A 23,098-nucleotide genomic window follows, 5' to 3' on the forward strand; every position below is an offset into this window, starting at 1 on the left:
CACATATACTTATCTTCACACCTGCTTGCATTTGAAAATTAACTTTTACACAAAACATAAATGCACACATGCAGCATTAACACCATTGATTCAGTAAATATTTGTTGGTGCCCATTATCTGCAAAGCAGGTATTGGGAGTAAAAAGACAACTAAGAGCTCACTGTCTAGTAGAAGAGACAGACATCTAGACAGTTATAACACTCTAAAATGCTATAAGCACTGAGTACTGGGGAAGCACGGAAGGGAGGAAAGAGTTTGGAGGAGGTCAAGGATGTCCTACCAGAGGACTTGAGACCTGAGTAGAGTGTCCAGATTTAGTGAATAAGAAGCACAAGACTCCCAGTTCAATTTGAATTTCAGATAAACAACAGTTGCATGAGACGTGCTTATATAAGAAAATTATTCTTTGTTTATCTAAAATTACAATTTAATAGGGCATTCTGTATTTTATCTGCTAAGCCTCCATCTGAGATTAGTTTTGTCAAAGTCAGCAGAGGTAGGAATATGAGGTAGCTAGTAGCAAGGACAAGGCTAGGAAGGTAGCCAGAGTTCAATGCTTTGTGTACCATCCTAAGGAATTGGGACTTTATTCCTCGAAGGGTAGGTAGTAGGGAGCCATGGAAGCATTTTAAGAAGAAGAGTGATGTGATCAGGTTGGTGTTTTCAATAGATTTCTTTGGGAGTAATGTAGATGATGGATGAGGGGAATCAATTTGGAAGCTGCTGGAATAATGTGACAGGTGATCCTTATGCAGTGGGAACAGACAGAACTTTGGGAAGCACTAACATGTAAAGAGCAGGTAGAGGAAGAGGAACCAGTAAAAGAGACATTAAAACAGTGCAAAGTCCTGATAGAAATCCGCCTGCCTCAGAAACATCTGTGGAATTTTGTTTTCAATAGATTTCTTTGGGAGTAATGTAGATGATGGATGAGGGGAAACAATTTGGAAGCTGTTGGAATAATGTGACAGGTGATCCTTATGCAGTGGGAACAGACAGAACTTTGGGAAGCACTAACATGTAAAGAGCAGGTAGAGGAAGAGGAACCAGTAAAAGAGACATTAAAACAGTGCAAAGTCCTGATAGAACTCCGCCTGCCTCAGAAACATCTGTGGAATTTTGTAAACATGCAGGTTATTGGCAACCCAGGAATAAGGCCCAGGAATTGGCATTTAACAAGAAACTCAGGCGATCCTAATGCACACTGAAATTTGAGAACCATCACACTAGATTGTAAAATATAGGGAGAAAATATTTCATACATATTAGGCACTTAAATATGAACTAAAGCGAGTGAATAATGCTTGTGACAGGATATAACTAAAGAATCTTCAGGCAGATAGTGAATGGCATTGCAGATTGACATCAAGGATGCTCGAAGATTTGCAGTGCCAGAAAATGAGATATATTCCTCAAACCAATCCAGAGTACTGTAATTACCAGAGTTCTTCAGATTTACTCAAAGATCCAGCAGCATGATTTCTTTCATCTCAGGCAAAATTAAAACAATTTTCTAAATTGCTGAATTTACTGGATGTTTGAAGGGTTGAAATAATATCTCAAAGCCCCTTTCTCCCCTTATATTAAAATGAGAAATTGTGTGAGGTTGCTGAAACCTTTCTCAAGCTCTAACTGTGAACTCTCTTCCTTAAATAATTTTCCATACTTACTTTTTACCTGCTTTGTTATGGGCTTCAAAAGCTCCAGCCAAACCTGTAATAACATCAAGGAAAAAATTGGTAGAGCATGGCATTGAGCAGAGCTTTTTTTTTTTTTTTGGTAATAGATAAAGATTAACATGAAATAAATGAGTACCAGGACTATTTAGACTTCTAAAGGTAGAAACAAACAGCAATGTCAAATAGGTGGCATACTACGTTTAATCTGCCCCCTTATATTTTCCCGATGACAGTGAACATTGTTGATCTATAAATTCTTTCTTGTTGACATTTGAATCACTGCTCCACTGCCTTAGTAGGATGACAGAGGTGTCACATACATGGCTCATTAGTTGCTACAAAGACTAATGAAGGCATTTGGCTCCACATTTGAACCCTCCAGTCCCCAAATGCCAGTGTAATAGACATAATGAGCCTTTCTGGGAAGATGCCAGATCACAGATATGCCAAGGCAGGACACAACAGAAGAATATCTGAACGTTAGGGTCTGAGAAAGGAGAAAGGAGATTCCTCTCAATATTCACTGGTGAGGTTAAAAGTCTTAATTCTGCAGGTTGAGGTCCAGGCTCTGGAAAGGCAAAATTGATAAAGCATGCATAGCTGCTCACAGAGTGACAAAACAGGAATGTGGGGTAAAAGAGTTTGTGTTTGGCAAATTGAGGTGACTTGTTGTTTTGAAACAGAGTCTCACTCTGTTGCTCAGGCTGGGATGCGGTGGTGCGATGTTGGCTCACAGCAACCTCTGCCTCCCAGGTTCAAGCAATTCTCCTGCCTCAGCCTCCCAAGTAGCTGGGATTACAGGCACACACCACCACACCCAGCTAATTTTTGTATTTTTAGTAGAGATGGGGTTTCACTATGTTGGCCAGGCTGGTCTTGAACTCCTGACCTCAGGTGATCCACCTGCCTTGGCTTCCCAAAGTGTTGGGATTACAGGCATGAGCCACCGCACCTGGCCAAGGTGACTGTTAATAAACAAAGAGGGAGGAGGAAAACTAGTTATTAAATCTAATCATGTTGCAAGGGTGCACATCGTTTTTCATTTTTCAATCAGGGAATTGAACCCTACATACCTAGCCGCAAACTGCATTTAGAAGCAATGCTAGACACAAAGAACCCTATAATGAAACCAACTTACATTATTTCCAGAATGGCTGCAGAATTCTAATCCAAAATATTCCTTTTCAGCAAGATTTAGGTGGCTGCAACTCAGGTTAAACAATGCCTTCCCGGATGACTTTTGCTAAACAAAACAAAAAGATGATAGCACAATTTGCATTCCTAACCTGATACTGCAGCACGGAATAAAGGGTAGAAGCCACAAGACTCTCTGCAAGCCCTGTTTCCTTTAAGCACTGTTTAGAGGCATCCTTTTCAAAGATGTTGACCTTTAGAGATAGATCCACTTATCTGTCTCTATGTTGTTTTAGCGACATCCCTAAAAAAGCCTTATAACAAACCACCTTGGAAAAAGAGAGCCTTGCACTTAACTATGGCTACATCTGCAAATTTACCCTTTCAATGGAATTCTTGAATCAGTTCATCCCATGGGCAATTTGAATGATTTCTTCCAAATTGACAGATAGTTTAGTCAAGATGTAAATCCAACCCTATTACTCCCCTGCTTGAAATCCTTCAGTGGCACCCCCTCAGGATAAAGCCTGTACTCCTCAGCACAGGAGACCCAGTTCTCTCTCCCTCCTGTGGCCATGCCTGCCCCTCCAGCCTCTTGCCCACCTCCTCCTGATACTTTCCTCTCTAATAACTGCAGCCTGCTCTTAGTTCCCCATACCTGTCTAGTCATTGCGTGCCTGCATGCCTCTGCTCATGTCATCCTTCTCCACCTATCGCTCTTTCCACATTTCTTTGGTTTGGCTTACTCCTACTCAGCTCAGATGTCATCTCCCCAGGGAAGGTTTCTTTAATCCCTATCAGCCGCAGGCTGAGCCAAGGGCAAGCTCCCCTATGCCTCCAAACACCCTCACTTACCTCAAGCATAGCACTTCTTGCCCTGGATGTCTATCTTCCCCATTAGACTGAATTCCTCCATAGCAGGGACTTTGCTTTATTTTTCTTGTTACTCACCAGTTCTAATTCAGAGCCTGGCACATAGTACTGGGCTCCTGAATGTTTGTTGATCCAACATGAAATTGACCATATGATTATATGAGCCCCTTGAGTAGATTTCATTTTGTAGCTTTGCCCACCAAATCTGCATACAGCATACTCTGTTCACATAAGGCCACAGATTTTTTTCTTCATAAAGCCCACACACACTGTGAGCACAAAACAGTCCCTTTCTTATGCTTCTCTGAGAACAGCAGCTTTGAAGAGCTCTCTGTGAAAAATTTCTTTGAGCTGAGTATGGCTGGGACTGATTTTCAGCCTCCACTATTGCTGAACCCAGGGATTGCTGTTGCAGGGAAGACCGTGATGGGAAAATTGAGCCCTGGCTGATAGGCACAAAGACTGGCTGCTGAAAACCCCTAGTTAAAGGCGAGTCACGCGGTGCCTACGGTGCTGCAAAGGAAGCCAGGCGCGGGGAAATGTAGTTGGAAATCACCGACCCATAGAATTAACAGCAACCTTGAGAGGTCAGAGAGTCCATCCACCACCAATTCCCCACTCCCTCAAGGCAGCACCACACTGAACAGAGCCCACATCTGGGATTTAATAGCTTTCAGGAAGGCGGCCTACCTCACCCCCTTCCCCCACCGACCAAAAATACACCCCTCTCCCCATGGACTTCTCTCTACTTGGTTTTACTGCCCAGAGCTCCACCGACTCAAGATTCATTTGGGTTAACCCCAGTCCGATTTTTAAATGAAAATAGGCTGCAAAGGGTGAAACTTATTTCATCCCTTGCACCTGGAGACAGAGCTGCTCTACCAAGGGAAAGGGGGTTTGATTTGATGTGGGAGATCACAATGGAGCTGTAGTCCAAGTAAAGGGGGTCAGTTCCCCTGGGGGGGCGGCACCAAGGGAATGGGGTTGCCAGGGAGGGCCTGTTTATAGGGGAGAGGGGTACATTTTTGCCTGTGTGGCAACCTTGCCTAGGGCAAGTGCTGACACAGACCATTGCAGACACATGAAATTGCTCCTATTTTTAAAATCCTTCATAGACAAGGAGCTGCCACGGGATTTTTATTATGAAAAAAAAAGAATTTCTAAAGAGAGAGAGATGACAGCAATACTTTTTCCAACACCAAAGAAACACTTCAGTCATGAGGACCAAATTCCGTCATACACTCCAGTTTTTTTTGCAAGCAATTTAAGAAGCTCAAGATTTTCCTTTCTCCTTTTCATATTTTATTCTTATTTTCCATCAGGGCACTTAATCCTCCCTATCAACACTGCCATATTCCATGTGTTTGTATATTTACATGTTTCTGCAATTACAAAGCATATGTAGCCATTCTTTTAAGGTTTCTAATTAAGGCCTTCGTTTTGCTTCCTTCCGTAAGATCCCATACTATGTTTATAAGAATAATTCCCTGATTCTTCCATCCCTGTAAGCGTTGCCAACTGGCTCTAAAAGCCTTTGGCATTTATGCTTTTGGAGGTCAGACACTCATGTGGCTCAAGCTTTCCACCCCATCTCCGCGAGAGGCATTTTCCTTCAGTCCTCCGTAGTGTACATTGAAATTGGCCAGCTTTGTGGAATGTGTTATGTAATAGGTAAGGTCTTGGTTCTGTCTCAACATACAGCCTTTAATTTTTTCTACCATTATGATCGAATTTCTCAATTTTGGTGTTATGTTTCTCTTTCTTGTAATACTGCCTTATATACAAGCTTCCTGTTTTCTCTTTCTCTTTTCTGTTTTCTCTGGACTTCTGATTCTCTGTACAATTGTTTGGTCTTTTTTAAGCTGGTACTTTTCAATATCCTAATCAAGCTCCTTAGCAGATCTAAATTCTTTACCACCCGTCAGTCCTCCCACTCAAGGAATTGGAACTCCAATCCTGAATCCTGTCTCATCCTGATATCTGCCTTTAAATGTCTATCTATCTATCTATCTATCTATCTCTATAATTTAAACAAATCATTCATAACTTGGATTTATAATCTTTAATTTATTGGGTCATAACAATTGAACACTGATTCCTGGGGGCTTCTAACTCATCTTCTCATGGAAACAATAATATTCAAAGTGGCTAGCTCTAAAAACAAATCTACCAAATTTTCTGTGCACCAACAATTGTTATACACCAATTTGTTAAAATAAATCGGGATTGTAATCTTGCTCTCTTCACTTACTAGCTGGACGAATTGGGGCAAATCATTTAGCTCACAGATTGATCTACCTCTTCTAGATAGCTGAAGATAAAAACCATGTGTTTGAATTCTTGGAATTAAGTACAGTGCCTGGCAAAGTGGACATTCAATAAATGTTTACTGAGTAAGTGGATAAATGGACCCAGACATTTAACTTGATTCATGTACATTAGTATAATAGTCCTCTTAAGAGAGAGACAAACTAGTCATTATGTGACCCTTGGGCAATTACTGAACCTTTCTGAGCCTCAGTTTACTAATCTGTAAAATAAAGATAATAGTGATATTATCTCATAGGGTTGTTGTGAGGGTTAAATAAAATAATTCACATCAAGGTCTTAGTACAGTGCCTGGCACATCATATGCACATGCACATATGCATATGCACTTCAGCAATGCACATGTATAGATATATGCATAGTAATAAATCTGGAAGAATATACACCAAATTGGTAACAACAATATTCCTGGAGAGGAGATAGAATAAGGGGGACTTTAACTTTTTACTCTGTACATGTCTGAATTTTTTTTTTAATAAGCAAGGATGGTAGAAACTTTCTTAACCAACTTCCACTTAATAATGTGCATATAATGCATTCTATTCCCTCTTTAAAACATTGGCAGATGCGGGCTGGGCGCTGTGGCTTATGCCTGTAATCCTAGCACTTTGGGAGGCCGAGGTGGTGGGATCACGAGGTCAGGAGATCGAGACCATCCTGGCTAACACAGTGAAACCCCGTCTCTACTAAAAAATACAAAAAATTAGCCAGGCGTGGTGGTGGGCGCCTGTAGTGCCAGCTACTCGGGAGGCTGAGGCAGGAGAATGGCGTGAACCTGGGAGGCGGAGCTTGCAGTGAGCTGAAATCGTGCCACTGCACTCCAGCCTGGGCGACAGAGCAAGACTCCATCTCAAAAAACCAAAAAAACAAAAAAAAAACAAACAAACAAAAAATTGGCAGATGCCCACATTGTGATGAAAACTCATGGCTAGTAGGTGACTCAAATACAATTGTACACTTTGACAGTGACCAATTGAGTCCCATGCTTACTAATGATTATGTTCTTGAAAATATTTTTGACAAGCTCTACTTATTATTATAATTACACCATTTAATTAAATGGTATGTATATCAAAAATTATTATGAGCACTAATGGCAAGAGTTGTTTCTATGAAACTTAAATTGATATTTTTGTAAAGACTCAATAAGGAGGAGTCCCCAAAAATGTGCTGTCAAATTAGTTTTGGATATGACAGCAATAAAAGATTGACGGAGGAAAGACATCAAAATCTGGAAAGATTCTGTACTCACTGCTTTGAAATCATTATATTCTTGTTCCACATTAAATAAACCAAGACTGGAAATCATCGATGACAGATTATGGATGTGGTTTATGGAAGAAAGACAAAAGGGAATACAATCAGAAGTCCATACTAAAGAAAAGGTCTTGACCCTATATCAAACAGTTAGGATATGAATAAAATGTATACATTTTATGTTAAAATAAAAAATTTGAGATGTCTGTATGTATATGTATATGATTTGTTATTAGTGTTTGCTTTAGCAAATTTTGCCAGTTAACTGATCAACAACCACCTTCAACAACATTTGAAATAAGACATTCTCAGTATCATTAAAATGGCCATACTACCCAAAGCAATTTACAGATTCAATGCAATTCCCATCAAACTACCAATGACATTCTTCACAGAACTAGAAAAAAAAATTTTTTTAATTCACGTTGAACAAAAAAAGAGCCCAAATAGCCAAGGAAATCCTAAGCAAAAAGAACAAAGCTGGAGGCATCACGTTACCTGACTTCAAACTATACTACAGGGCTACAGTAACCAAAACAGCAGGGTACTGGTACAAAAGCAGGCACATAAGCCAATGGAGCAGAATAGAGAGTCCAGAAATAAGGCTGCACAACTACAGCCATCTAATCGTCGACAAAGCTGACAAAAACTAGCAATGGGGAAAAGACTCCATATTCAATAAATGGTGCCTGAATAACTGGCTAGCTATATGCAGAAGATTGAAGCTGGACCCCTTCCTTACATAATATACAAGAATTAACTCAAGATGGATTAAAGACTTAAATGTAAAACCCAGAACTATAAAAACCCTGGAAGACAACCTAGATAACACCATCCTGGACATAGGAATGGGCAAAGATTTCATGACAAAGACACCAAAAACAATCGCAACAAAAGCAAAAATTGACAAGTGAGATCTAATTAAACTTAAGAGCTTCTGCACAACAGAAGAAACTATCAACAGAGTAAACATACAACCTACAGAATGGGAGATAATATTTGCAAGCTATGCATCTGACAAAAGTCTAGTATCCAGAATCTATAAGAAACTTACACAAATTTACAAGAGAAAAACAAACAACCCCATTAAAAAGTAGGCAAAGAATATGAAAAGACATTTTTCAAAAGAAGACATACATGCAGCCAACAAGCATATTAAAAAACTCAGTATCACTGATCATTAGGGAAATGCAAATCAAAACCACAATAAGATATCATTTCACGCAAGTCAAATGGTATTAAAAATAATGACTATCATTAAAAAGTCAAAAAATAATAGATGCTGGCAAGGTTGTGGAGAAAAGGAAACACTTATACACTGTTGGTGGGAGTGTAAATTAGTTCAACCATTGTGGAAAGCAGTATGGCAATTCCTCAACAAGCTAAAAGCAGAGCTACCATTGGACCCAGCAATCCCATTATTGTATATACTCAGAGGAATATAAATTATTCTACCATAAAGACATACGCACACAAATGTTCACTGCAGGATTATTCACAATAGCAAAGACATGGAATCAACCTAAATGCCCATCAATGACAGATTGGATAAAGAAAATGTGGTACATATAGACCATGAAATACTGCGCAGCCATAAAAAAGAACAGGATCATGTCTTCTGGAGGAACATGGATGGAGCCGGAGGCCATTATCCTTAGCGAGCTAAAGCGGGAACAAAAAATCAAATAATGCAAGTTCTCAGTTATAAGTGGGAGCTAAATGATGAGAAATTATGAACACAAAGAAGGAAACAACAGACACTGAGGTCTACTTGAGGGTGGAGTGTGGCAGGAGGGAGGGGAGCAGAAAAGATAACTATTGGGTACCGGGCTTAATACCTGGGTGATGAAATAATCTGTACAAGAAAATCCCTTGACACAAATTTACCTATGTAACAAACCTTCACATGTACACCCAAACCTAAAATTAAAAGATTTTTAAAAAGAGAAATTTTAATGTATCTTACATATTAATTGTGTGCTTTAAAAAAATACAGACTATACAATTAAGGTTTCAGGAAAAGATAGATTGGAAGGAAATATAGCATATCATTAATAGTAGCATAATGGGTTATTTTTACTTTTTGCTTATACTTGTTATATTTTCCAGAGAAATACAATAGATATTCTAAATGTTAAAAGCATAGTGTCATACAAAATGTCTTATAGATAGAGGCTTCCCCTGTTTCCAATGCTGACTCTGGCATTCAAAATATTTCTTATGCCCCCTTCAGGAAATTATTCTCAAAGTCACAGATGATAATCATTCATTCTCCTGACTTTATGGTTATGCCTCATTTCTTATCCCCAAATATGACTGTCTTAGCCAGTTCAGGCTTCCATAACAAAATACCATAGAGTGGGTGGCTCAAACAATAGAAATTTATTTTCTCACATTTCTAGAGGCTGGAGACCTGGGATGAGGGTGCCAGTATGGTTGGACTGTGGTAAAGGCTCTCTTCTTGGTTTGTAAATGGCTGCCTTTTCACTACATTTCTACATTGTAGAGAGAGAGAGAGAGAGAGAGAGAGAGAGAGAGAGAGAGGGAGGGAGGGAGAATCTTCCTCTTCTTATAAAGCTAACAATCTTATCGGATAAGGACTCCATATTTATATTATTTAACCTTAATTACATCCTAAAAGTCCTATCTAAATAAAGTCACACTGAGGGTTAGCGCTTCAACATATAAATTTTGGGAGAATACAAGTCAGTCTATAGCAATGACCCAGCTTGATGGTCCACTTTTGTTACCATATTTGCTTTTTATGACTTTTGGCTCTTCCCAAACACTAAATTCCCTCTCAAATAATGAAGATTTGTGAGGCATTTTGGAAAGAATGTGCCCAGCTACATAGGGCCAAAGAGGAGTTCCAAGAATGTGCTAAGCCCTTGCAATAAATATGAGGTGGCAGCACAGCATGGTGGCTAAGAATGTTTGCTTTGGAGCCAGACACACCTGGGTCTAGTTCTGACTCCTCTACCACTAGAAGAGTGATTGTGGGTAGGCTACTTAATCTCTCTGAGCCTCAGTTTCCTCAGCTGTAAAATAGAATTGTCAGAAGCCAGAAAGAAAAAGTCACATATTATGTGATTCAATTCCTATGAACTATCCACAATAGGCAAATCCCTACAGACTGAAAGTAAATTAGTGGTTTCCAGCAGCTGGGTGGGAGTGACTAATAATGAGCATGGAGTTTCTTTTGGAGGTGATGAAAATATTCTGGGATTAGATGGTTGGGATAGTTGCACAACATAATGAAGATACAAAAAAACCACTGAATTGTACACTTTAAAAGGATGAATTTGATTAATTTACTGTTATGTGAACTGTATGTCGATCTCAAAAGGGATCATAGGGAGCTTCTAGCGAGAATATTCGTGTAAAGTACTTTACACAGTGTCTGACACATAGGAAGAACTCAATAAGTGTTGACTACTTCTATGTGACCATATAATTTATGAACCTAACCTGGACACTTTAGAGGATAACAAGGGGCACTTGTAATAAGGATATTATCACAACAGGCATAAACCAGGCCTGTCTTGGACAAATCCTGGTGTGTGGTCACCTGGTGATATGGTTTGGTTCTGTGTCCCCACCCAAATCTCATCTTGAATTATAATAATCCCCACTTGTCAAGGGCGGGACCAGATGAAGGTAATTGGATCATGGGCGAGGTTTCCCCCATACTGTTCTCATGATAGTGAGCGAGTCTCACAAGATCTGATGGTTTTATAAGTGTCTGGCATTTCCCCTGCTTGCACTCATTCTCTCTCCTGTAGCCCTGTGAAGAGGTGCCCGTCCGCCATGATTGTTAAGTTTCCTGAGGCCTTCCCAGCCATGCGGAACTGTGAATCATTAAAGCTCTTTAAACAAATATAAATTGCCCAGCCTCGGGTATTTCTTCATAGCAGTGTGAGAACAGGCTACACCTAGCTATTAGCATTTGCACCATCTGAGGGGTCTATTTTGACAAGGGCAATATTTATTTGAATATTCAAGATCTGCAATATTTAGAATCACACACATAACTATTGGTTTTCTCTCAGATAAACCAGTATCAGCTGATCATCTCTCCAGGTGGCAAGTAAATGAATTACCTTTTGGTCATTTTAACCCTCTGATTCCACATTTTCATAGGTAAGTCTCAGCCATAACAGCCACACACAAAAACAGAGACAGAGAACTGTTTCATCAGTATTAACCTTCTCCTTAATAAACACTTTAAAAGTCAATGCCTCATCTCTCCTTTAGTATGCTTTTTACTCTATTGTTTATTGTCTTTTTCGAGCTCTTTTGTTTTCCTGTTTGTAATTTTTATCTGCCCTAACTCTGGGCTTAATTTTCATGTGCCTGCCCTTTCCTTTTTGTGTATGCCATTACCCTTTTGTGATCCTTTCTACTGTCCCTTCAATTCAACACAGATTATTGAGCACCTGCTCTGTGCCACATACTCTCCTCAGCTCCAGGGACACTGAGATGAACAAGACACAGGCATTGCCACCAAGGAACACATAGGCTGGCAGAGAAGACAGGCACATCCATGGTTAATCACAGCAGTTTGAGCTAAGTGATTTTGTGGAGGGATGTATGCAGGGGGTAATGTGAGATCACCTAACCCACAAAGATGGGTGAGGGCGTAGTAGAAAGGATTCCTAACAGACGGGACATCTAAGCTGAGGTGTGAAGCAAGAATTGGAGTTAGCCAGCGGAAAGAAGAAGAGTGTTAGAGGCAGAAGAGATTAGAAAACCTGGTTTGAACAATGAAACTGCAAGCAGTTTGGTGTTGCTAAAGGAGAAAATGAGACCCTGGGGCTGGAAAAGTGGGCAGAAGTCATACCAAGGGGAGTTGTTGTGGCATGTGAAGCCATGTGCCTCGAAGGTGAGGTACAGGGTGGGGTTAGGAGTAGCTGGATGATATTCAGCAGGGACTTGACAAGGTCAGAGTTGTGTCTTAGAGACACCAGCCTAAAAGTAGTTAGGGCACTGCTGCCCAAGCTGTAAAGTGCATATGAATCACCTGGGGATCTTGTTAAAATGCAGGTTCAGATTCTATAGATATGTGGTGAGGCCTGAGAATATACTTTTCTAACAAGCTCCCAGGTGAGACCGATGCTGCTGGTCTGTGGGCTACACTTTGAGGAATGATGGTTTAAGGGATAGGTGGAGGAGGGGGTAAAACAGGTGACAGGTAGTCAGGTTGGGGCTGCTATAGTTCAGGTGAGAGAAGATGGTAGCCTGGATTAAGACAGTGGTAGTGAGAATAGAAAGAGGTAAAGATAGGAGAGATGGCTCTGTAATAGGTGCAGTTGGACTTGGGGAGGTTAAGAGAGAGAGAGTGTCCTAGAGATTCCTGGTATTCTCTTTGCAGGTCTCACAGGCTTGCTCCCCTTTTGCCTTCTGCTGGGATAAGGGTTTGCGTCCATCATCGCTGAGTTTAGGCTTCATTTTACCATCTTTCATTCACCTTTATGCATCACTTTGCTCATCCTTGACATTTGTTTCTTTACCAATTGGCCCACAGACCACATGCACAACAAGGGGCTACCCAAGCAGCTTGCCTCACGTACTCTCCATCCCTTGTTACTGAATTCTCCCCACACCAACCTATCTGAGAGTGGGGATGCTCAGAACATTCCTCACCAATGTGTGCACATATTTGAACCCCTCCTTCAACACTCCGTAGCCTTTGCACAGGTCTGAAAAGAAAATCATGGCTTCTCATATCAAAAGCTTTCTGCTGGCATTAACTTATGAAATCTCCTTCTGACAACCTATTTTGTTCACCAGTTCCTTTTAAAGTCACCCACCTGGGCCACACACAGTGGCTCATGTCTGTGATCTTAGAGCTTTGGAAGGCCAAGGCAAGAGAATTGCTTGAGGCCAGGAGTTCAAGAGCAGCCTGGGCAACATACTGAGACCCTGTCTCTATAAAAATTAAACAATTAGCTGGACATGGTGGTGCATCCCTGTAGTCCCAGTGACTCAGGAGGCTGAGGTGGGAGCCCAGGAGTTCAACTGCAATGAAATATGATCACATCACTGTACTCCAGCCTGGCCAACAAAGCAAGATTCTGTCTCAAATAAAAAGAAAAATAAATATAAAAATTTAAGTCCAGCACCTGGCATTTTCTTTTTTTAATTTTTAAATTTTGTTTTTAAATTTTTTATCTATTTATTTACTTATTTTGAGACTGGGTTATAAGACTGGCTAATTTTTGTATTTTTGGTAGAGATGAGCTTTCGCCATGTTGCCCAGGCTGGTCTAGAACTCCTGAGTTCAAGCAATCCACCTGCTTCAGCTTCCCAAAGTGCTGGGACTATAGGCATGAGCCAGTGTGTCTGGCCAACCACCTGGTATTTTTATTCTGGTCTTTTGGTGAACCTCAGAGCTTCTCCATGTATCATCCCTTTTGTAACTTACCCCAATCACCCACTCTGGCACTGGCCCAGAACCAGTTCCATCTATAGTAGTATAAGCACATTGTCATTCAGCATATTTGTGGGGACAACTGTGAACTAGTTCCTTCTGGCTAATTTCCATCAGTCTTTTACTCTTCAAATCCTGAACTCCGAATAGCATTTTGGAAGCCAGAACCAAGCAGAACACTCCAGTGAGAGGATTGGACTTGTGTTAATTAGAACAGGAAGTATGGAGATAGTTCTGCATTTTGACACCATTTAGTGCAATTCTAGGCTAAGCACGTTTTCAGTGATGCTGATTTAATTTTAGCCATCTGGTGAAATCTTGGTCTGCACTCCTTCACCTAGACTGAGCTCTGTTTATAAACATCAATAGGTGTGCACCTTATTTACAGAGAGCTTAAACCCCTCTGAAGGTAAGCCTTTTTCTGCAGGCTACATCCAGGAATCTCAGAACTTCTTGAGGAATAAACCCTAGGAGGGATTCTTTTTAAAGACTGTTTTACTTTTCGGTAAAAATGCAAATGTTCTGACATCTTTAAAAAAGGCTCATATTTTACACATTTACCAATATAGGCAGCTGCAACAAGTTTTCTAGGAAATAAGCTGAACATAATTTGAAAGTTTGCACTCAGTAAATCACCTAGGGAACGAGGAAAGGGAGCTCCTTCAGGGCAGAGGCAGAAGAAATTCATTGACCAAACTGTAACCCTTCCTGGGGTTTTAACTCCTGGTAGAAGGAAAACTGCTAAGAGTGGTGAGAGGCTAATTACCAGGTAGCAGCGGTTCCTTCTAAAATGGAGTTCTCTGCAGGCAGTCTAACCTTTTAGCATCTGGTGGAGAGCAAGGTGCAGTTAGACACATCAAAGAACAAAGAATAAGTAGGAAGGAACCAAGGCCCTTTCCCTAGAGCCCACAGGACTCAGCAATAAACCCTGGAGGGAAGCACAGTTTGACTGGGTACTTAAGGTTTCCTGGTGGGGGTAAGCAGAGAGAACAAGCCTTTTAAATGCTTGTGCACGTGTGAAATGCGCACCAAATTACAACTGGTTTTTATTTTATTTCTGAAAACATAAAGCAGTTCAAAGTGCTGCATGTGTGAAAGATGGAAGGCTTAACGTTGCTTAGGATTAACTGCCCAGAAAGATTTCCGGCCCACGTGACTATCCTGGGGGGTCCTGGAGAATCAAGCTGAACAGCTGCCTGACCACCACCCCCTATACCCACAGCCATATTGACGCCGACCAAACCAAGCTAGGAAGAGAACTCTGGAATCAGATAGCTAGTCCGGTACCTGATAGATGATACCTTCTGTCAGACACCTTTTCAAAGCTACAAGGAAGTGATTATATATAATTGCCTGAGGCCTTATGCAGGCCTGACAATGACCTGGACAGGTTGCATCTGATTCACATTCTTTGGTGAAGTAACTGGATGGAGTCTAAGAGACTCTCACTGCTCAGCGTTAACCTTCACACTAAGGGGGGCAGGGGTGAAGAAAAAGATTACCAGTAAGATTATCAGCCTAATAGCAATCTTGTCCCCACTCCTGGGACATTGAAATTATCATGCCTAAATTGGAAAGACTGTTGAAAAGTGACAGTGTAATAATAGCATTCTTAAGACAGTGCTCCCAAGTCTTATAGAAATTACTAGCTACTCTGGGTAATTAAAACAATTATAATTGTTTGTCTCCACATAACACTTTAGCATTAAATCCATGTGGTGTGCATGATGCACAACCAAATTCTAAATGGTACTTGGAATTATATTTTAACGTGAAATTGATTCTGTATATACCTAGCAATATGAGACACCCAGGACAAAACAGACCATTAGATATCATGGACTCCAAGTCCATCATTTTACAAGTGGGGAGATTTAGATCCAGAGCAGGTAAGAGACTTGCCTAGGATCTTTCAGCAGGTTAATGGCAGATCTGGGAGTGGAACCCAGGTATTCTGGCCTCCAGCAATGGGCTCATTTCATTATGCCAGGCTCTCCTTAAATGTAAAGAGAAAACTAATATCTAGGTGGATGAATGATAAGAGAGAGATAAACAGCTAGAACTTGTTTTTTTCATTCATTTCTTCCTGTCATAGTCACTCTGTTTACCTCACTTTACATTTTTTAATTTATGTGGGTACATAGTAGTCGTATATATTTATGGGGTACAGGAGATGTTTTGATACAAGCATGCAATGTGAAATAAGCACATCATGGACAATAGGGTATCCATCCCTTCAAGCATTTATCCTTTGAGTTACAAACAATCCAATTACACTCTTTTAGTTATTTTAAAATGTACAATTAAGTTATTATTGACTATAGTCACCTTGTTGTGCTATCAGATAGCAGGTTTTATTCATTCTTCTATTTTTTTTTCTACTGATTAAACATCCCCACCTCCCCCCAAGTCTCCAACCCCCCACTACTCTTCCCAGCCTCTGGTAACCATGTTACCTGACTTTATCATCTTTTCTCACCTTTGGACTCTATCCTTGACTCACTTTTCCCGCCTTCTGCTTATGACTTCAATGTTTCACCTTCTCCTTTAGCCTCCCTTTTCTCACTTGCTCCCCAAGTCTGTCTCTTTTTTCCTAGAATCAGCTTTACTCCATTTAGAAAGAGTGCTCACTATGTTGCCCAGCAGGGCTGTGAGCAGGTTGGAAGCCATGCTGTTCTGACAGGTTGTGAATTTCACAGAAACCCTATAAAGAAGTCATCAAGGTATAATGCCTTATAAAACATCTACTTACTAAGAGGCCATGAAAGCCAGCATATTAGGGTTACTGTGGGGAATCTGCATTGACTGAACAGAAAACCTTTTTAAACATATTCAGGAAACTATTCCAAACTAAATGGAATGGGGAGGCACATGTGGAATTTAGGGGTCCATTAAAGAAGTAGAATTTCAATGTATAAAATGCACACCAAAATGTTAAAATCTTGGTGGTAGGATTATACTTGAAATTTATTTTCTTCATTTGTTTACCGAATTTTCTCATCTATTTATAATGAACTTACGTTCTATTGTTTTTGAAGCTGGATATAAAATTTTAAATTAAAAATATACAACCTCTATAGGATTCAAACTGATTAGCAAAAATGAGATGTCATGTGAGCTATCACTCAAGCTGATCTCCCTGTCCAGGAGTGTCTCATTTCCCATCCTTTCCACATCTCCACATTAGCCAGGTGTGCTTGCTTGTTGACACCTGTGGACTACACTAAGGGACCAGTTCTGCCCTACAGCAGGAAACCTACAATGGGCCCCTGCCTCAGTCTTGACTTGGCTTCTTGCCAAGCTCCACCTTCGCAGCAGTCACTTAGGACCTGTTATTTCACTCTTCTTTTTCTACCCACACATCTATCCAAGTTCCTAACCCTGATGTTCACCTAGTCTCTTCACTTGGGTTCCTGCTATTTGATACTAACTTGGACTTACAATGGCAACCAGCTAGATTCCACTTAGGTCTGCTCTCCCCTTGACTGATCACCACATATGTCGTGCACACCGTAGGTGATTCTCAAAGATTTGTTGAACTTAACTCCTGGGACTGCTTACAGCTCAGCAGTGTAACTTAACTCCGGGGCCTGCTTACAGCTTTCTGCCCCTTTTCTTTTAGCCTACACCAGCCTGTAGTCATCCCAGTCCTAAGTGCTAACTCACACTTGTGAGCCTTGGAGTGACTTGAACTTGTAAGCCTAGTGATTACAGATTCTTCTCAGTCTGGATTAGTCTGGGGCTGGCCCCAGATTTAAGAACCTCTGCCATCCTTTCTCCTCAAGGCTATTTAAATATGGTGGCTCTATTTTTAGGGTATGCAGCATAACTCAAAACAGTTGTCTGGAATTCTCTAATTGTACCCAGGTACAAGTACAGCCAAACCCAGGACATTTTTAATTTCATGCATTTCTTTTAAGTACTACACATCTAAAAGACTAATGTACAAGAGAGAAAGAGAAAGCATGGTTTAACTTTCTAAATGTAAAATTGTGGGAAAACTGAGAAGGGAGTAGTGGTAGGATTTGTAACTTACTAGCAATCTTTAATGGGAAACTACATCCCAAGGGATACTAACCTTTGTGTCTTAAAATTAGTTGTACACTCCCAATGCAAGATCTTCCAATATTTTTCTCCTTTAATTGCTTAGGTGGAATTATTTGTACAGAAGGATCTGGTTAAGCTGACTCATTGCTATTTAAAAATCAAAACCAAAGATATTCTTCCCTTCTCAATGTCGAATTTGACATTTGCTTTTCTCAACTTAGGAGGCTGTAGTCCACATTCCTCCAAATGCAGAAATGAATAAACAGGTTCACGGTGGCTTGCACAGAGAAACCTGAGGAGTCTTTGTAGATTCCTAGGAATAGAGATGACCTCTCGTTTGTTATACTTTCGGGAAGTCTGAGGCAGGGCGTTTCTCATTTCTTCTGGCAACCCCATTTCGAATAGTCAGTGAGGGCATACTGTGACCACACAGTTTCACATGTGTGCAGGGCTGGTCCAGGAAAAAAATTATTACTCTAACACATGAAATATTTGCACCACACCCCTACTGACTTAACACTTAACTTCCTAGAATGTTTTATCGACTGACATTCTATCAGCTAACTCATTGGAGCAAGGATTAGCTGCCTAGCAGCTGAGAGCAAGAACAGAATCCACTCTTACATTGATTTAACAGATATTTACTAAGCATCTATTATGTTTCAGAGTAAGCAGTAACTATTCAACAACTATTGCTTGCCTTCTCAAAGTTAAAGGAACTTACTGCATCCTTTTGGCCTCATAACCCCACCCGCTGAGCTCCAAAGAATGACCTTTCTTTCTGGCCTCATGATTCTCAGATGCCACGTATTTTTCTAACCTTGTCCATTTTTCTGAACAGTTTCCATTTTCCATTTGTACATGAAAGCTCTCTCAGAGCTCTTACAAGGCCCACTTCGCCAGCAACTGCTGACCCTGTTTTTTACTCAACCACTCCCAACACAAATAAGAGCCGTTTAAGATATAACATGCTGAGATACAGCAAACTAACACAGGAACAGAAAACCAAACACCGCATGTTCTCACTCATAAGTGGGAGCTGAACAATGAGAACACATGGACACAGGGAGAGGAACAACACACACTGGGGCCCGTCAGGGTTGGGGAGGGAGAGCATCAGGATGAATTGTTAATGCATGTGGGGCTTAATACCTAGGTGATGGGTTGATGGGTGCAGTAAACCACCATGGCACACGTTTACCTATGTCACAAACCTGTCCGTTCTGCACATGTATCCCAGAACTTAAAATAAAATGAAATTTAAAAATACAATAAAATAAATAAAATAAAATGCTGAGATAACTGCAACATGGTGGTTCTTGAAGGACTAGCTTCAAAGAGTGGATGGAGTGGTCAAGTGCATGGGCTCTTAATCCAGCTTGCCCCTGTTCAAATCCTGTTTGCACCACTCACTGTTCTGTGACTTTGGGAAAGTTACTTCACCTCTTTCCAGTTAGCACATCTGTCAAATGGGAATATTGGTAGCACCTACTTCATTGAGGATTTCAATGAGCTGATACATGTAAAATATTTAGACTAGTGTCTGGCACATAATAAACATTCTGTTGATATATATTAGCTATTACCATTACTATTTAGGTTGGAAAAGAGTAATAATTGTAGGCTAGTAGGGAATGGGGTTGATATTTTGGAGCAAGTGCCTAGAACCTATACATATCACATAATGTGGCTATGAGCAGCTGGGAAAGTGTGGCCCTGCCATTATGAGAAGAACCCCCTCTTTTGATTGCTTATGCAGGTAGTGGATCATGTACAGCAACTGTTTTTATTTATTATTTTTAATGGATGAATAAAAATTATATGTATTTATCATGTACAACATGATGTTTAAAAATATGCAGATTATGCAATGGCTAAATCGAGGTAACATGTGCTTTACCTCACATACTTATCATTGGAACTGTGTTTTCAATGAAGATTCTTTTATTGTTTTCTCTTTTTTGTTTGTTTTTTTGGCCTCATTCCAAAAGCAATATATGCTTATTTAAAAAGCAGGGAACAAAAGAAACAGAAAAGCAAGAAGAAATAAGGTACTCCTAATCCCACCTATCAAGAGACAGCCAATCTAAGGATCACAGAGTAAAGCTCAATGCATGTGATGTAATAACACCTTTTGGTGACCAACTTTTTAAAAAAAATGTAGTATTATATTGTGAATATCATCATTAGTTACTGTTATATGAAACTACCTTGTTGGACATGTAAGTTGTTTTCTCCCTTGAGCTATTGCAAACAACACTAAAATAAACATCTTAGTACACAAAGATGTACATGTATCTTTACATACAATTTTATTTCCTTAGGATACATTTTTCCAGAAACTGAATTTTCCCAGCTTATTTGGGGTACATTTTTGGTTGTCTTATTTTTGCTTGAGACTTTGAATTAAATACTAAAATGTCTAATAATTTTTTGTGTAAAACTTTAATTAAATACGGAAATATGAATACAAATTATGGGAAGGAATCGTGGCAGTGGTAGTTCTTGCTTGGTAAAGTAGTGAAAGAATTATATGAACCCAAACTGTGCATCAGAATTCTGGAGGCAGCAAACCATAGGGGAGAGAGTTGGGGATTGGAATGAACGCATCTACTTTTAATTCCTGACTCAAGTACTTACTTGCAGTTGTATGACCTTGAGCTCATATTTAACCTTGCTGAACCTTGATTTCTTTATTTGAAAAATCTTTTTTATGACTTTGTGTTGCAGAATTTTGCTCCTTAGTTCAGCTAAAACCAGGTTCTTGTCACACGACCAGGAAAATTTAGGCACGCGGACGCATTAAAGAGTGAGTAGGGCAGGATTTTATTGGGCGAAAAAGGGAAAAAAGAAAAAAAAAAACTCAGCAAAGGGAGATGGAGCTCCTGCTAATAGGTCCCTGACCTCACAGATTGAATCCCAGGCCACCACACAGGAACTGGAGGCCAAGCTCCTCCCCCTGCCCATGGCTCCACCCTGTTCTCCCAGTGCGCATGTGGGCATGCTCAGACAAGGCACTGGGCAGGTTCCCCCATCTGCACAAAAGCATCTGATGTAAACACTTGTGGGGTGGGCCAGAGATTCTCTGGGGACCCCTTTTTATCTGCCTGGGCATTTAGCTGTCTCATCAGTTCCTGCTTGTCTCTCCTGTCTCAGCCCTCAGTCTCTCACCGCTCTCTCTCAGTCCCCTCTGCCCTCAAGTTTAAGATTCAATCAGATTAACCTACTCCACAGGCCTTTTCCTGCTTCTCCCTTTGTCTGGACCAACCTTCATCTCTGCTCCCCCACAGCCCCCCAACTCCCCAACACATACCTAAATAATTAGTACTGGCTATCTGGGGCTCAGATTAGACATCACCTTCCTTAGAAAAACCTTGCCTGTCCGTCCCCTCCACATACACACTTCAATCTAGGTTAGATGCCCCTCTTTTGCTGGCTAGAAAAAAAAATTATCCTTTCCACTGTCATTTGTACACATCACACCATAATATACATACCTGCTTATATCTCTGATTCTTCCCCTAGCCCATGAGCTCTTTGAGATTAGGTACTATTTCTCATTCATCTCTGCATCCTCAATAGCCAACACAGTGTGTGGATTCAGTGAGGACTCGTGAGGACTTGTTAAGTGAGTGATGAATGAATGAAGGAGCATAATCATACCTATTTCACAAACGTATTAAGTAATGATTGTATGAAATAATGTAAGTGGAAATTCCTGGCATGCAGCTAGGTCAGGAAACGAAATCTCATAGCATTAAAGGCAATTGACAGTAACTTTGTCACAGATCTCTTACAATCACTTAAAATGTTCTGAGTGTGAACTTCTGGAGAATCTTTGTCTTTTTAAAAGTCTGTTGAAAGGTGAATTTCGTCATCATAGAAGGAATCTCAGAGGACAAAGGACCTCTTGTTTAAGACAACTAAGCCCAGCGATTAGTGGTGAGGCGCCATGCCTAAGTGCTTCCAGGGCCTGGGGTCAGCTCACCCAGCCAAACCTCCCCTTTCTGGCCCCACACCTTGGACCCAGAAGAGGAGGAAGTGGGTAAAGAGGCTGAGAAGGAATACAGAAAAAGGGGCTGAAATTAGATGATGTGGGGGTAATAATTGTAGCTTTTGCACAGCAGCTGTGTTTAGAACCAGGCAAGCTATATACCTCAGAGAGTTCCGCAGCCCCCAGAAAAATGTTCCTCGGAACGCCTATCACCTTTCATTCTTCCTGAGCTTTGTAGCCTTCAGCAGGTCTTCTCAGTGGTGCCTTGCCCTAGCACCTCATTGGCCAGCTCGGCACTACCTCCTGGGGTGTAAATGAACTGTTAAGGGTGGTTCTCTCAGCAGCAGAACTGGTCTCACGGAATGTTTTTCCAGTTCTGACAGTCTGGCACAAAGCTGCTAAGAGGCACCTAGTATCACAAAAGCTAGGCACTGCTCCCTGCTGCTGGGCTGGCAGTCTCCAGGCTCTTTTAGGAAATGACTGGGCCAGTCCAGCCGCCTCCCAGATGATTTTCCCCCTCAGGCCATGCCCTTTTGACCCCAAGACAATTTGGACTCAGCTCAGTCAGTTTGAAGAATTTCTCCAAGTTGCAACTGACAGCTTCATTGTCTTAAGGCACAAATTAAAGTTAAGCCTTTATTAGAGTAATACATTTGTGTTTGTGACAGGTCAAAACAATGATGCAAATGCAGGTTATTTAAAAGCGGGAGAGAGAAACTCCTATAGAATTCAGAGGAATCTTCTCCTCTGGCGAGTCTCATTCGGAGGGAAGATCTGCAGATCGTTCTGGCTGCAGGGCAGTGAACCAACTTCTGCTACTCCTCCCCAGCACCAGGCAGCAGGCAGGCCTGCCCTGCGATGAAAGGTGAAGAGGCGGCAAGGCCCCGACTAACTGAAATTTTCCACAGAGATTCCCACGAGTGCAGACTTGAACAAACACCCAACCGCCACCCACCTATAGCTCCAAAGCCGGTTCCCCAATCTCCTCCGCCATGGCCTCAAATGTTCTTGCGTTCGGGTTCCCTCCTGCTTTCAGCTGTGGGGATGGGAAGCCAAGGGGCAGGAGTGGGAGTGGGAAGGCTGGAGGCCCTGTCTTTGCTCTGAACTGGAGCAGGAAAGCAGCCTGGAAGCCATGTGACAGCAGGAGATGTGGGGCTCCCAGAGGGTGGGGCAGGCAGCACCCAAACCATGCTTGACCCACTGCTCAGCCTGGCCTGGGGCCAGAGGAAGCACAAGCACTTTTTTTCAGTTCAATTTATTCTCCAAAGCAACAAACCTCAGGATATGAACGACAGAGGAAGTTCAGTTTAAACAAAGGCATTCACCAAGCAGTATGGGTCCCCTGCAATGACAAA

At 41.1% G+C, this 23,098-nt stretch overlaps 1 protein-coding gene across 1 annotated transcript in view; it reads right to left on the bottom strand.

The window, feature by feature from the left end:
• The window catches only part of FRMD7 (FERM domain containing 7), a 35,805-nt gene extending 20,877 nt beyond the window's left edge, over nucleotides 1–14,928 (bottom strand). Inside the window, exons 1-4 of the mRNA XM_063702930.1 lie at nucleotides 14,855–14,928; nucleotides 12,821–12,971; nucleotides 2,819–2,923; nucleotides 1,672–1,714 (exon numbers count right to left, since the gene is read on the bottom strand). Coding sequence (XP_063559000.1) covers nucleotides 1,672–1,714; nucleotides 2,819–2,923; nucleotides 12,821–12,971; nucleotides 14,855–14,928 — 373 coding nt within the window. The remainder of the gene's footprint in view (nucleotides 1–1,671; nucleotides 1,715–2,818; nucleotides 2,924–12,820; nucleotides 12,972–14,854) is intronic.
• Between the last annotated feature and the right edge of the window lie 8,170 nt (nucleotides 14,929–23,098).

This window comes from Gorilla gorilla, chromosome X (assembly GCF_029281585.2).
Source record: "Gorilla gorilla gorilla isolate KB3781 chromosome X, NHGRI_mGorGor1-v2.1_pri, whole genome shotgun sequence".
Taxonomy (NCBI): Eukaryota; Metazoa; Chordata; class Mammalia; order Primates; family Hominidae; genus Gorilla; species Gorilla gorilla.